The sequence below is a fragment of the Anomaloglossus baeobatrachus genome, chromosome 5 (assembly GCF_048569485.1).
Source record: "Anomaloglossus baeobatrachus isolate aAnoBae1 chromosome 5, aAnoBae1.hap1, whole genome shotgun sequence".
In the NCBI taxonomy this organism is placed as follows: domain Eukaryota; kingdom Metazoa; phylum Chordata; class Amphibia; order Anura; family Aromobatidae; genus Anomaloglossus; species Anomaloglossus baeobatrachus.
Genome location: NC_134357.1, coordinates 213,984,191 through 214,000,692, shown reverse-complemented (window position 1 = coordinate 214,000,692; position 16,502 = coordinate 213,984,191). Strand labels below are relative to the sequence as shown.

General features: G+C 43.4%; 1 protein-coding gene across 1 annotated transcript in view; it reads left to right on the top strand.

Moving 5' to 3' along the window:
- The window catches only part of ERCC6 (ERCC excision repair 6, chromatin remodeling factor), a 248,919-nt gene that overhangs the window by 201,395 nt on the left and 31,022 nt on the right, over positions 1 to 16,502 (top strand). Inside the window, 4 exon segments of the mRNA XM_075349123.1 lie at positions 1,530 to 1,675; positions 2,281 to 2,745; positions 3,680 to 3,869; positions 10,240 to 10,318. Coding sequence (XP_075205238.1) covers positions 1,530 to 1,675; positions 2,281 to 2,745; positions 3,680 to 3,869; positions 10,240 to 10,318 — 880 coding nt within the window.

The window sequence follows — 16,502 nt, the reverse complement described above, 5'->3', positions numbered from 1 at the left end:
CACAGGTGCAGAGAAAGGCAGTCACCATCAACCTACCGGGAGGAGAACAACCGCAGCCGCCTGTGGGACCCGTCCATCCAGCCGTTTGTTTGACCAGAGACTCCGTGTGAATTACTGGCTGAGTGAGTACCACCGTGCCGTGCAGCACAGCGCTGCCCCCGCGACCCTGCACCTCACCAGACCCCGTAACCCGCCTGCCATCCACCCCTACCCCTCACCGGGCCCCGGGACAACCAACCCCCCTACCCACGGAGGGGAGAACCAACATCCAAGCTGCTCCCTGTCATCGCTCCCGGGATCCCCATCCAGAGCAGCGGTGGTGTCACAATCTCACCACAACCGTGGGTGGCGTCACGGACAATATCCCTAAACCAAACCACCCCCTTTCACTCACGGGTGAGGAACGCCGCTCGAGTCCCCGGGATCCGGCCCACCGCTGGAGCCACCGAGCAGCAGCAACAGCAGCCGGACCCGAGCAGTGGGTGAGCGCAGCGTCCCCTCCTCCGCCCGCGACAGAGGCTCCGCCGGACCATGCAACGGACTCCCCTGGAGAAGCAACTGGGAGCACACCCCTATACAGGGGCTGTCCGACCCAACTCCATGGGGCCTAAATGCACAATCTCCAAGACAGTGGTTACGAGTCACTGCGTCACAGGAAAAGAGCAAAGTCTCTGGTTAGTGTACCCCGACAGTGGCACTGCATAACGTGCAAAGACACAGCAAACGTGAAGCAAGTGGAAGTGGCTCCTCCGGGTGCAGCACCGCTGTGACAACAAGGCTCTGTGGACGTGGAACCAAAAGTGGAGCTTGAGACCAGGAAGGAGGCACGCGGGTCTTTTTGGCAACACAGAAGCAGCAGTTCCGGAGGCTCAGCAAATAAGAGAAAACCTATGGATAGGAAATGACATATTAGTAAGTGGCCCAGGAAGACACATACCTATGGATAGGAAATGTTGCCCAAGCACTTACCATAAGTGCTTTATATACACAGAGCTGCTCAGCAATATGCTAGGAGGGAATTGCAGTCATAACATCTCTGTACTAACAGGACCTGCGATGATGTCAGGGAGGGGAGGAGTCAGATCACATGATCATTAGTGGTTCTTAGTGTTACTGTGGATACAGGAGAGCAGGGTGCGCGCATGGGCTGTGTCAGCTTGCTGGAAATGGTAAGTACAGAACGGACAGAAGCCGTTCCAGCCCTGGTGACGCTGTGGAGATGCCCCCGGTCCCCATGGCCAGCGGGAACCAGAGTCAGGGATGGCACAGGACGGAGCATGACAGGTATGTTCCAATGGGCATGGTTTGGCTTTTTTAAATTGGGTGGGCTGGTAATATATGTTGGAAATTATATTTGTCTAATTTTACCCATTGGATAAGATGAGTTTAGCCATCTGAAGACTCACTGTGACCCTACTGTGCATGGTTCACATTATTGCAAGTCTACCGGAGCATTAATTTTGTAAATCCCATGTAAGAACTTCTTACTAACTTGGCTGCATATGACATCTTTTTTTCTTTGTTTGAAGACAAATCTTTAAGCAGTTCTTAACCAACCGAATTTTGAAAGACCCAAAGCAGAGGCGCTTTTTCAAATCCAATGATCTGTATGAATTATTTACACTTACCAGTCCAGATGCAAACCAAGGAACAGAAACCAGTGCTATTTTTGCAGGTACAATTTGTTTTTAATAGTCAAATGTGTGTACTAAGCTAAGGATTAATCCATAGGATAATAGCATTAAAAGGTGTCCAGGACTTCTAAATTGGTGGCTTAATCTTATGACTATTTGATTGGTAGAGGCACGACACTTGGCACGCCCACTAATCAGCTGTTTCCAGCTGCCAGTTGTGGAGCCGTACTGCACAGCTTAATCAATGGTATAGTGATAGTAGCTGGATACACCACATCCACCTCCTATTGATGCGAATAAGAAGTGGGTGTGCAGTACCCGTCTGCGGCCACTATAACAGACTGAGTGATGCTGTGAGCTCCCCAACTCTGCACATCCAGTCGCTTTTGGCATTGGGAACAACTGATCAGCGGAGGATACTGGATGTCGATTCCTCACCAATCACATATTGATGACCTATCCCAAGGAAAAGTCATCAGTGTAAAAGTCCCAGACACCCCCTTTAAATCTGAGAAGAACCTGAACATATTTCTGTGGAATGCGGTTCTAACGTTAAACAGATTCTCTCTGTGTCAGAGCACATATTGTGTCTTCATCTTCCCTATGCCCTATGAATCACCTATATGGAATTGTCTGTTTTTTGGAGGAATTGGATCCGATGATAAACTGTCAAAGTATCCTACAAAACAGATGACAACCAAAGCTAAAGGTATTTCTGAAGAGGGTTCCTGCAATACAATGAAAAGTGAGCAGCCTGTGCCAAGTATGCCCTCAACACCTGGATGTGGCACACAATCGTACAGCACCAAGACCACAGAGCTAGCCAAAGTGCTGGGAAAGTCTTGTTCAGCTAGAAGTCTGGACTCTCTTGGATCAATCAAGGAAAGCGTGGAGTCAAACTCTTTGGCTCCTGCACAGCTCTATCACAAACACAAATCTAAAACCAAACACCAAGACAAACAGAAAAGAAGGAAGAAAGGAGCCAAGTATGAGGGAGAAAGGATCTCTCATCTAGTCAAGCAAAAGCCATTCACTAAAAAGGTGAAAGAGGATCAGGAGGGAGACAGGAAGACAAGCGATGAGTATGTCTTGGAGAAACTGTTAAAGTCAGGTAGGTTTTTTTCCTGCAGTGTGTATTGTGTTCTATGCACAGCCTGTAAATTGTTCCCATCTCTGGGGGAGTGGTTGGAGGGATTGAAGTCTAGTTTTGGCATTGAGGTAACACATTCCTTTTTAAAGAGTAGCTGGTAGCATTGAAGTGCACTGATAACTTGGAAAGTAACACAGTAGTGAAATGGAATCTGTCACCAGATTTTTACCATCTACTGTGAAGGCAGCATAACGTAAGGGCAGAGATCTTGATTCTAGTGATGTGTCACTTACTGGGCTGCTTAGTGTAGTTTTGATAAAATCACTGTTTAATCAGCAGTAGATTATCATTAGCCGACTTGGCGTGCTGCCCCGTAGTCCAGCATATTTAACAGCTCTTTATAACTGCTAGATCTGCAGCAGAGAAAACATTAATTTTATCAAAATGACAGCAAACAGCTCAGTATGTAATAAATCGCAGGTGTAAGGGTCTCTGTCTCTACATTATGCTGCTCTCAGATGGGGTAGCAAAAACTTGGTAGCTGCATTATCGTGCTCGAACTATGGGCAGCATAAATTGGAGAACCGACATCTGCGTTCTACATCTATGGTTTACAAAGTGTTATTCCAGCAATGTAAACGCCGAGCCTGCCAGGGTCATATTACATCGTTATGCCATGTGAGACCTGCAGCCCATCAGCAGTCTCTAATGGACAGCAGCTCTCAAACCTCCTTCAGACGTTTGAGGAAGTGTGAGCGAGGCAGCCCATTAGTGATCTCTAATTGTTATTCGAGCCCTGCAGCCAATGTCATGTGAGCCCTGGTAGACCTGATGCGGGGGGGGGGGGGTATTTTTTTTATATTACACTGGGGAAAATAGTCTTTTAAGAAGATCTTGTCCGAGTAGTGGACAGCCCCTTTAAAACTGATCGTTATACCAATTATGTATTCCCTAGGTGTTCACAGTGTGATAAAGCATGATGTCATTATGGACGCTTCTAACCCAGATTATGTGCTTGTTGAAGAAGAAGCAAGTAGAGTCGCTCAAGAGGCTCTGCGAGTTTTAAAGGTTTCTCGCCAACGTTGCAATGCTGCCTCTTCTGGGATCCCAACATGGACTGGGAGCACTGGTGGTACTGGAGCTAGGTTGGTGCATTGGAGAATCCTTATGAATACTACAGTTTTCTGTAGTTTTTGATTTATTAAAATAGAAACATACATGTTGTGTCTTTTTAGTCCTTTGAATTAAATGTTTGCCCTAATGTAGTGGTCATAAAAAGAGAATTGAGAAGTAGTTTTATGGTTTCCTCCTTTGCCATGTAATCAGTATCTTGTTAAGTGCATGAATTGTGTCCAGCTTTTGGATCAGCCACTATGTGTCTCAAAGGCGTTTTCTACTTTAAAAAAATCTGATGCCCAAATGATTACTTGTAAAATGACATATAAATAACTGTTACAGAGCCACGGGGGAACACTATTCTCCTTAAGGAGACTTTGCAAGCCAGTCTGGCTGCCAGGTAAGGGGACTTATAGCTGCAATGCCCCTCTGGGAAATATTCAAATTGTCTCTCCAGTAAAGGAGACAAACTCTAGCACAGCGCCACCTATTGGAAGTAGCGATCCTAAAAGTCACAAGTGGATTTTCAACAATCCTTTGCAATATGACTCAGGATATATAAGCCAGATCAGAATCCCAATTTGCAGACACGGTGTTTCGGGGTGCTTGCCCCTCGTCAGTGCAAAGTATGGGGGTGTCTGATCTGGCTCATGAGAAAGCTATGTGGGGACCACGGGGGAACACTATTCTCCTTAAGGAGACTTTGCAAGCCAGTCTGGCTGCCAGGTAAGGGGACTTATAGCTGCAATGCCCCTCTGGGAAATATTCAAATTGTCTCTCCAGTAAAGGAGACAAACTCTAGCACAGCGCCACCTATTGGAAGTAGCGATCCTAAAAGTCACAAGTGGATTTTCAACAATCCTTTGCAATATGACTCAGGATATATAAGCCAGATCAGAATCCCAATTTGCAGACACGGTGTTTCGGGGTGCTTGCCCCTCGTCAGTGCAAAGTATGGGGGTGTCTGATCTGGCTCATGAGAAAGCTATGTGGGGACCACGGGGGAACACTATTCTCCTTAAGGAGACTTTGCAAGCCAGTCTGGCTGCCAGGTAAGGGGACTTATAGCTGCAATGCCCCTCTGGGAAATATTCAAATTGTCTCTCCAGTAAAGGAGACAAACTCTAGCACAGCGCCACCTATTGGAAGTAGCGATCCTAAAAGTCACAAGTGGATTTTCAACAATCCTTTGCAATATGACTCAGGATATATAAGCCAGATCAGAATCCCAATTTGCAGACACGGTGTTTCGGGGTGCTTGCCCCTCGTCAGTGCAAAGTATGGGGGTGTCTGATCTGGCTCATGAGAAAGCTATGTGGGGACCACGGGGGAACACTATTCTCCTTAAGGAGACTTTGCAAGCCAGTCTGGCTGCCAGGTAAGGGGACTTATAGCTGCAATGCCCCTCTGGGAAATATTCAAATTGTCTCTCCAGTAAAGGAGACAAACTCTAGCACAGCGCCACCTATTGGAAGTAGCGATCCTAAAAGTCACAAGTGGATTTTCAACAATCCTTTGCAATATGACTCAGGATATATAAGCCAGATCAGAATCCCAATTTGCAGACACGGTGTTTCGGGGTGCTTGCCCCTCGTCAGTGCAAAGTATGGGGGTGTCTGATCTGGCTCATGAGAAAGCTATGTGGGGACCACGGGGGGAACACTATTCTCCTTAAGGAGACTTTGCAAGCCAGTCTGGCTGCCAGGTAAGGGGACTTATAGCTGCAATGCCCCTCTGGGAAATATTCAAATTGTCTCTCCAGTAAAGGAGACAAACTCTAGCACAGCGCCACCTATTGGAAGTAGCGATCCTAAAAGTCACAAGTGGATTTTCAACAATCCTTTGCAATATGACTCAGGATATATAAGCCAGAGGGGCATTGCAGCTATAAGTCCCCTTACCTGGCAGCCAGACTGGCTTGCAAAGTCTCCTTAAGGAGAATAGTGTTCCCCCGTGGTCCCCACATAGCTTTCTCATGAGCCAGATCAGACACCCCCATACTTTGCACTGACGAGGGGCAAGCACCCCGAAACACCGTGTCTGCAAATTGGGATTCTGATCTGGCTTATATATCCTGAGTCATATTGCAAAGGATTGTTGAAAATCCACTTGTGACTTTTAGGATCGCTACTTCCAATAGGTGGCGCTGTGCTAGAGTTTGTCTCCTTTACTGGAGAGACAATTTGTTACAGAGCCTTAAGTATTCGGCCACCTTGAATTTTTCAACCTTTTCCCACATTTCAGGCTTCAAACATAAAGATAAAAAAAAATTAAATTTTATGGTGAAGACTCAACAACAAGTGGGACACTATTGTGAAGTTGAACAAAATGTATTGCTTATTTTAAACTTTTATAAAAGATAAACTGAAAATTGGGGCGTGCAATATTATTCATCCCCTTTAAGTTAATACTTTTGTAGCGCCACCTTTTGCTGCGATCACAGCTACAAGTCACTTGAGGTATGTCTCTATCAGTTTTGCACATCGAGAGACTGAAATTCTTGCCCATTCTTCCTTTGCAAATAGTTCAAGCTGAGTGAGGTTGGATGGAGAGCGTTTGTGAACAGCAGTTTTCAGCTCTTTCCACAGATTTTCGATTGGATTCAGGTCTGGACTTTGACTTGGCCATTCTAACACCTGGATCCGTTTATTTGTGAACTGCATTGCATTGTAGTTTTTGCTTTGTTTGGGATCATTTTCTTGTTGGAAGACAAATCTCCGTCCCAGTCTCAGGTCTTTTGCAGACTCCAACGGGTTTTCTTCAAGAATGGTCCTGTATTTGGCTCCATCCATCTTCCCATCAATTTTAACCATCTTCCCTGTCCCTGCTGAAGCAAAGCAGGCCCAAACCATGATGCTGCCACCACCATGTTTGACAGTGGGGATGGTGTGTTCAAGGTGATGAGCTATGTTGCTTTTACGCCAAGCATATCGTTTGGCATTGTGCCCAAAAAGTTCGATTTTGGTTTCATCTGACCAGAGCACCTTCTTCCACGTTTGGTGTGTCTCCCAGGTGGCTTGTGGCAAACTTTAAACAACACTTTTTATGAATATCTTTGAGAAATGGCTTTCTCCTTGCCACTCTTCTATAAAGGCCAGATTTGTGCAGTGTACGACTGATTGTTGTCCTATGGACAGACTCCCCCACCTCAGCTGTAGATCTCTGTAGTTCATCCAGAGTGATTATGGGCCTCTTGGCTGCATCTCTGATCAGTCTTCTCCTTGTTTGAGATGAAATTTTGGAGGGAAGGCCGGGTCTTGGTAGATTTGCAGTGGTATGATACTACTTCCATTTCAATATGATAGCTTGCACAGTGCTTCTTGGGATGTTTAAAGTTTTGGAAATCTTTTTGTAACCAAATCTGGCTTTAAACTTCTCCACAACAGTATCACAGACCTGCCTGTTGTGTTCCTTGGTCTTCATGATGCTCTCTGTGCTTTAAACAGAACACTGAGACTATCACAGAGAAGGTGCATTTATACGGAGACTAGATTACACGAAGGTGGATTATGTTTATCATCATCAGTCATTTAGGACAACATTGGATCATTCAGAGCTCCTCAATGAACTTTTGGAGTGATTTGCTGCACTGAAAGTAAAGGGGACGAATAATATTGCACACCCCAGTTTTCAGTTTATTATTTTTTACAAAAGTTTAAAATAAGCAATAAATTTTGTTCAACTTCACAGTTGTGTCCCACTTGTTGACTCTTCACCATAAAATTTGAATTTTTTTATCTTTATGTTTAAAGATTGAAATGTGGGAAAAGGCTGAAAAATTCAAGGGGGCCGAATACTTTCGCAAGGCACTGTATATTCCCTGGGCTTCTGCTGCTTATCCGGTCTTTGGTATTGACTGCAGTTGTGAGCATAAGACTGCAGCATACATCACTGCTGCAGCTCATCACTGAGCTCAGTGGCTTGTGCCATCTGCATCAACAGGGCTGGTCAGCTCATTAATTGGCTGCAGCAGTGCTGTATTCACAATGTTAAAACAGTCTTTTCCTAAAATATTTTCTTCACCTATAAATTCATGTGACCATCTGTATTTTTGTTCTCCTTCCTGCTCTATGCCATGGGGTCTTCCACTCTTCAGAGCGCTGGAGTCAAATGTAAGGTGACAGGCATCTCAGGAGGAGGTGGTATAATATAAATCCGATCTATCAAAATATAAAATGGATGAACCCGTACGGTTAGCACCACAAAGCGATAAAATCAGAATGCCGGGTTGCAGTTTTATTCACCACATCTCCCTAAAAATTAAAGTTAATCAACGCATTATACAGTGCTGGCCAAATGTATTGGCACCCCTGCAGTTCTGTCAGAGAATAGTCAGTTTCTTCTTGAAAATGATTGCAATCACAAATTCTTTGGTATTATTATCTTTATTTAATTTGTCTTCAAATGGGAAAAAAAAATGTGTCATAAAGCCAAATTGTATATAATTCCACACCAAACATAAAAAAGGGGGTGGACAAAAGTATTGGCGCTGTTTGAAAAAGCATGTGATGCTTCTTTAATTTGTGTAATTAACAGCACCTGTAACTTACCTGTGGCACCTAACAGGTGTTGGCAATAACTAAATCACACTTGCAGCCAGTTGACATGGATTAAAGTTGACTCAACCTCTGTCCTATGTCCTTGTGTGTACCACATTGAGCATGGAGAAAAGAAAGAAGACCAAAGAACTGTCTGAGGACTTGAGAATCCAAATTGTGAGGAAGCATGAGCAATCTCAAGGCTACAAGTCCATCTCCAAAGACCTGAAAGTTCCTGTGTCTATGGTGCGCAGTGTCATCAAGAAGTTTAAAGCCCATGGCACTGTGGCTAACCTCCCTAGATGTGGAAGGAAAAGAAAAATTTCAACGCAAGATTGTGCGGATGGTGGAAAAAGAACCTCGACTAACATCCAAACAAGTTGAAGCTGCCTTGCAGTCTGAGGGTACAACAGTGTCAACCCATACTATCCGTCGGCGTCTGAATGAAAAAGGACTGTATGGTCCGATACCCAGGAAGACCCCACTTCTTACCCCGAGACATAAAAAAGCCAGGCTGGAGTTTGCCAAAACTTACCTGAGAGCCTAAAACGTTTTGGAAGAATGTTCTCTGGTCAGATAAGACAAAAGCAGAGCTTTTTGGGAAAAGCCATCAACATAGAGTTTACAGGGAAAAAAAAAGAGGCATTCAAAGAAAAGAACACGGTCCCTACAGTCAAACAAGGCGGAGGTTCCCTGATGTTTTGGGGTTGCTTTGCTGCCTCTGGCACTGGACTGCTTGACTGTGTGCATGGCATTATGAAGTCTGAATACTACTAACAAATTTTTCAGCATAATGCAGGGTCCAGTGTGAGAAAGCTGGGTCTTCCTCAGAGGTCATGCGACTTCCAGCAGGACAATGACCCAAAACACACTTCAAAAAGCACTAGAAAATGGTTTGATAGAAAGCACTGGAGACTACTAAAGTGGCCAGCAATGAGTCCAGACCTGAATCCCATAGAACACCTGTGGAGAGATCTCAAAATGGCAGTTTGGAAAAGGCACCCTTCAAATCTCAGGGACCTGGAGCAGTTTGCCAAAGAAGAATGGTCTAAAATTCAAGCAGAGCATTGTAAGAAACTCATTGATGGTTACCGGAAGCGGTTGTTCAGTTATTTTGGCTAAAGTTTGTGCAACCAAGTATTAGGCTAAGGGTGACAATACTTTTGTCTGGCCCAATTTTGGAGTTTTGTGTGAAATGATCAATGATTTGATTTTTGTTTCATTCTCTTTTGTGTTTTTTCATTGCAAGCAAAATAAATGAAGATAATAATACCAAAAAAGTTGTGATTGCAATCATTTTCAAGAAGAAACTGAGTATTATCTGACAGAATTGCAGGGGTGCCAATACTTTTGGCCAGCACTGTATGTACCCCAATATGGTACTAATAATGCTGTCAAGTCGCCACTCTAAAAATAAGACCTAACACACCTCAATCAGGAGAAAAATAAAAACTGTACAGGTATTGTAAAAGTAACTACACAAAGCAAATATTTTTTTAAACAAACTACTCAATTTTTTTTCATCACTTAAATCAAAAGGCCAAAACTATGTAAGTTTGCAAAACCGTAATCATGACCTGAAGAGGTGATCAGAACTGCAGTTACTGCAGTAACGTAAACCTATGTGGCACGTTCCCAATGTACTCCTCTCTGTGGAAATTAGATTTTCCTGGTGCAATTCCCAGTTATGAGCTGTAGATGGTGCAACGTGTAATCCTTTCTTTTTCACACGCACTCTTCTGTCCGAGAGTATATTGTGCATTATATGTGCGCTCTCGTTGTCTTTGTTTTAAAAAAAAAAAAAGTTTCTTTTGTTCACATTTTTTTTTCCTTTATGTAAGAAAGTCTGTTTTTCTTCTAGACGGTTCGGTCAGAAAAAGAACCCAGTGTTACATGGTGCAGATGTGCCAGAAGCCAAGCTCCCTCAGGACAAGTGCAAGGTAGGACTGCTCAGTAGAGTTAATCAAACCCGCCAAAAATCGGGACCGGCGGATCACTGCCAGATTTTAAAATTAGTCCGATCCGCTCCGGAATCCGGTGCCCATATAAGTCAATGGGGATCGGAATGCGGAGATTAAGATGTTAAAATTAAAAACGTTTGTGGAGGGGATAGGGGGGTAGGAGCAAGCGCGGCATACAGAGGCTGTGTTATGGTGGCAAACTCCTTCCGGGTCACACTTTTCCCTTCCGGAGCCGACAATTCAATATTCACTACTTTGCCTGCCCACCAGCGCGTGTAATTTGTTGCAGTTAGACGCGCCCCCACCCTGAGTGGCAGTGTGTCAGCCGCCTGTGGCAGGCGGGAGGACGGCCAGTGGTCGGGAAAGGCAGTGTATCCCTCGCAAGCGTGACTCCGTTTTGTTTGTTTTTTTTCATTTAAATAAATAATTTAAAAAAAAAAAACGACTTGCGGCTCCCTCTAATTTTTATCCCTAGCCATGATAAAGCTGGCTGGGGGCTGGTATTCTCAGCCCGCAGCCACCCGGTATTGCCGCATCTATTAGATGTGACAATCCCAGTGCATTACCGGCCCTTCCCGTTGGCCTGATGCGGTGCCAATCGGGTTAATAAGGGATTAATAACAGCGCACAGCTGCTACTATGCCCTAGGTTTGTGATGGCAAAAGCGTCTGAGATACCTGCATTACAAACCTGTAAATGAATGTAAATAAGCACAAACACAGGGAAAAATCCTTAATTTGGAATAAAGTATAAAACGCACCCTCCTTCACCACTTTGTTAACCCCCAACACCCTGCAGCTTCAACATAATCCACACGAGGTCCTACGATGACACATCTAGCTCTGCCACATCTCCAGCTAGCAGCCATAGAGAAGACTGCCAGCATGAGTGTAGCCTATTACTGAGCCGCGATGAGTGATGACTGCAGGCAGATACTGTCACAGGATGGGGAGCGCGTCGGCCTGCAATCAATCACAGACGAGAGGATGGCCGGTGGGCGTGTAAAACACGGAAAGCTGTGTGTATACATGCACAGTACAGGAAGTGAATGCGCGACCCTGAAGCAGTGTGCCGCCATGACACAGAGTCTCGGTAAGTATGAAACTCTCACTTATTTCTTCTTTTGTTTATTTTTACTTTAATTGCCGAATCCAGATCGTGCACCCGGAATCCCGGGCCCGGGTCCGGCACCCAGATATTGTTGAAACCGCGCGGATCCGGACTTTTACAGTCTGGATCCACTCAGTTCTACTGCTGAATTCTGGGATGTTTAATATCTATGTGATGGAAGTTGTGTATTGTGTTGTTACTGGTTATTTCTTCTGAGATCACTAGGTATTTACTGATAACATGTGGGGAGATCAGAGGACAGCTGCTTAGAGATTGTTATACACCGACCTCTTCCCGCTGCTGAGATCTCTGCTGGGCAAGGATCAAGACTTAATGTGACAGTCCAAATTGCCTCAAAGTCAAACTGCCAGTGATCTTTGGGCTTAAAAATGCCCCAGAGAGATCACAGTGCTGGGAAGTAATTGTTGCCTCTCAGGAATCTGGTTTGTTTTTTTCCCCAAGATTTGCACCTAATTGATGTGTATGAAGCCTGCTACATATGTCTTTAATTGTTTAATTGCACTCTAGTGATTGCATCCCTTTTCATGAAAGGAAGCTGCCAGTAATATCCATCATGTAACTGAAGTTTATTATGTGGAAATCTCGTTTGTAGCGGTTTAAGGATTGGGTGTTTGGAGAGAGCAAGGCGATTGATTTTTACATTCAAAACCTTATATGCCGACATATTTGTTGAACTTTAAGAAGACGATTACACTTAGTATCTCCGTGAACAAGGAGAAGACTTTCATATGGCTGCAATCAGCTAATGTATGGGCATTTCTATTACCATAACTGCAGTAGCTGCCAGGGATCAATTTAGATCAACCCTCACAGGGCACGGATGGATAAAAAAAGCATATGGAAAATACATTTTTTGTGTTATTTTTCCATTGAATGTCTAGAAGAAATATCAACTTCAAATATTATATCTTGTTTGTGATTGAATATATCTAGTGTTTTATTCAGAGGTTGATCATTATGTATACTAACTACTAATCACACTGAAGGAAATCTGGACAGTTGTACAGTGTATATCACAAAAGTGAGTACACTCCTCACATTTTTGTGATTATCATGGGGCAACACTGAAGCTACAATGCAAAGTAGCCTGTGTCCAGCTTATATACGAGTGTAAATTGGGCATGCCCTCTAAATAACTCAATTGTATAACAAGAAGGGTTCACCGCTGTGTAGTAGTCAATATATAAAAAGAAGGGTGTTCCCTTGTACACCGAAATTGCATGTAACAACGAAAGAAGGCACTGCACTTAAGTAGGCTCTTGTCTATATTATCTGTACTTTTGTGGGTTTCTGTCCTTTCACGTTTTTGGTTTTTAGGTTTTTTAATCATTGGCATAGAATAAAGGTCATGTTTTATTGATTTTAATTGGATGTGCATCCTACTTATATACAGTGCCTTACTCTAAATAAGTCAACACAGCCATTAAAAAGAATGTCACCACGTTTTTGCTACCTCATCTGAACGCAGCGTAATGTAGAGTCAGAGAGCCTGATTCCTGCAATGTGTCACTTACTGAGCTGTTTGCAGTCATTTTGATAAAATCAATGTTTTCTCTGCTGCAGATCTTGTAGTTATTCCAGAATATTCTTGAGCTCTGTATACCTGGCAGCAGGCCAAAGTAGTCCACTAATGATAATCTACTGCTGATTAAACAGTGATTTTATCAAAACTACACTATGTATCCCAGTAAGTGACATACTGCTGGACTTAGGATCTCTGCCCCTATGTTATGTTGCTCACAGATTAGGTGGCAAAAACCTGCTGAACAAGTCCCTTTAATATCTAAACTGATGGCAACAAAAGTGAGTACACCCTTAAGGGAAAAATGGCCAAATTGTGCTCAAAGTGGTAATGTTTTGTGTGGTCACTGTTATTTTTAAGCATTGTCTTAATTTTCTTGGGAATGTAGTTAACTAAAGCTTCACAGGTTGCCATTTGAACCCTTTCACGACTGTGGGCTGTACCGTTACATCCTATTTTTACGTGGCTTAACGACCAGGGACGTAATGGTACGTCCTAAAATTTATTTGCTTGCCATTGCCATAGCAACGCCTTCCAAATGATGCCCCCTGCTGTTTCTTACAGCAGGGTACCTTTGCTTGACCCCAGGGGGTTGGCATTGCCACCCCCCATCCATGATCGCTGTGATTGGCGGTTCAAATCTGAACCGCCAATCACAGCAATCGCACTGTTTTCAGCTAAACAGTGCCCCAAGCCATGCGATCCGGTGACATCCAGCCATGAGGTGCTCCACATCGGCTGGAGGCCAACAAACAAGAAGCTACTCATCCTTCCCCCCCCCCCCCCCTTCCTCTACAGAGCACTGCATGGATCTATCGTGCTATGATGAGCAATCGCTCCAATCAACGTGCAGGAGAGGGCGGTCTGACCTGGTGGTGACCACTCTCCCCAGGGTTCCATTGGCCTGGAGAGCCCTCCCCTAGCATGTCTGTGCAATGCCCCTGCTGGTATTTGCAGTACCATGCCGCTCTCCGATCGGCGCCCCTGCTCCTCAATCCTGCTGCCGCTGTAAGTATTGTGTGATACAAAAGAGAGAGATATCCAGCTCTTCAGGCAGAGAAACCAAGGTCTTTAATTCATCATGCAGATACAACGAATAACATGACCAGCACTACGCGTTTCAGGTGAAACACTCACCGGAAACGCTGATGCTGGAAAGGAGGCGCTACAGAGTTTATATACAATTACCAATTGGCAAAGCAGGTGTTTAGAACACTTGAGCACCATACACATTTAAAGTGAGGCTTCCATAATAATTATAATATAATACAAACGAGATTTTTTTAAATTTTTTAGATTTTCTTAAAAATTTCTGGACTAAATATGGATATTACAGCATACTGGTTATGGTGCGCCAATATACAGTGCAAATATGCATATGTAAAAATACACGCACATATTAGTACATATATATATACATAGACATGCACAATTACAATCACACCTATAGACCTGCACATGGAAATATTTGTTTTTTCTGTAATTTTTCCCTTTTATTTTAATTATTTAATAGTGACACCTTATATGAAATTTAATTCAAAAACGAAAATTTTTAAAATTAGGTGATGTCCTATATCCATGTGCAGTTGGTGATCATGCTTTTTTTAAATATATTTCTGAATATAAATCTGCCTATTTCTATATAGCTCATCTATAATACTGAATTCGTATTGAGAGAAAAAATACCAGTTCTAAAAGTTTTTAATTTATTTGATGATTTTTTTTGATGATTTTTTGGCTGTGTCTGCCTAGATGTAATACAAAGTACAATTAGTAGTAAGCAAAGGTTGTTGAGATTATATTTTAAATTGTGACTATTCATGTCAAGCTGGGATCTGTGATATAATTATTGCTTTTGTTCTGCTCAGTGTGTGGAAAATCGGCCGCACACATCCACGGCAAGCTATCAGATTAACACTATCAGATCAAAACCACATGTTGTAATCAGTGCCATTAAGTCTGTAGCAGGATCATTCATGAACTGCACATAGGAAAACTTCTGTTGTGAACACTGGGAAACAAGCCCCAAGCTTTTTTTTAGGGACGTGAACACACCCTACTATCAATAGGATCATTGTGAGTCACACGATCGCAGGTGGTATAAAGCAAACTTGAAAGTTCCACATTACAGAAGCAGACCTACATGTTGCAAATGTTCGTTTACTAATAGACGTTATCAAATCACATTATCCACACACTGAGTCAAGGTTGACAACAATGGTAACTGGCAGTTCATTTATATATTGTGGAAAATTATATGGGCCACAATATGGTGGCAAAGGAGACTTATTTAATGTATATTTTTTAATAATAAATCATGAGGTCTCTGCGGACATTCAGACCATGAGGGAAAGTGGTTCCTAGTCTGAATATCCACCAGACCTCTCTTTTACGTAAAAATTTTTCTAAGTTACCCCCTCTATAAGACTTCTGTATTTTTTCTATGCCATATACTCGTAGGGTGTCAATTTGTCCATTGTGTTTATTAATGAAGTGTTTTGATAATTGGGAAGTGCCTCTGGAAGTTTTTTTATGTGTTATGTCGTACAGATGTTCCTTTATACGTATATGCAGTTCCCGTTTAGTACTACCTATATATTTTAATTTGCAGATTGTGCATTCTGCCAAGTAGATAATGTACGTACTTCTACAGTTTATAAAGGTTTTGATTGCATAGCTACTACTGGCATTACTATTATCAAAAGATGTGGGTTTTTTTAGAAGTTAATGGACATAATTTGCAATGTTTCCTGGCACATTGGTAGAAACCTTTTAAGGATAACCAGTTAGTGCCTGTGAGGTTCGATTTCTTACTAATAATTTCACTTGGGGATAATTTGTCACCCAGGGAGGTTGCTCGTTTAGCAACCACTCTACAGTTGTTATCAAGAATTTTTTTTCAGAACTCTGTCTGTTTGTGTGATACCCCTGTGCCCTCCCGATCTGCCCTCTGTGTTCTCTCCTCCTACCCTGATTCTCCTGCCTCTGTGGTCAGTGCGATCCCTCGGCTTCTTCGGTCTCCCCCCTTTAGCATCTGCTGTCTCCTTCCTACGTCTCCTGCGTGCTGCCACCAGGTCATCCAAGGTCTTCATAGGTCCAATTGCATCTCCCTGCTGCTGGGTCCTGTGATCAGCTGTCCATCTTGTTACCTTATATTCCTCCTTCAGTTACTCTGGTCACTGATCCTCCTGCTAATCCTCTGGTTCTGTGTGTATAATTTTTTTTTCTTGTCCGTCATCCCCCATCCCTTTTTGCACCTCATCTTTTAGGCGCTCGGCAGGACGCACAATCAGTGATTCACAGATCGGCGTCCGTGCTCAGTTTTGGGCAGGACTTTATTTTTTTTTGTTTCGTCTGTATCCACCGTTGCTTTGTGCACCTCATCCGTTCGTGCGTGCTGCAGACACCAAGCGCGTATGAGTGATGCACATCACGGATTAGCGTCCGTGCTCAATTTCGGTAAGCATTTTTTTTTGTTTTGTCCGTATCCCCTGTCACTTTTTGCACCTC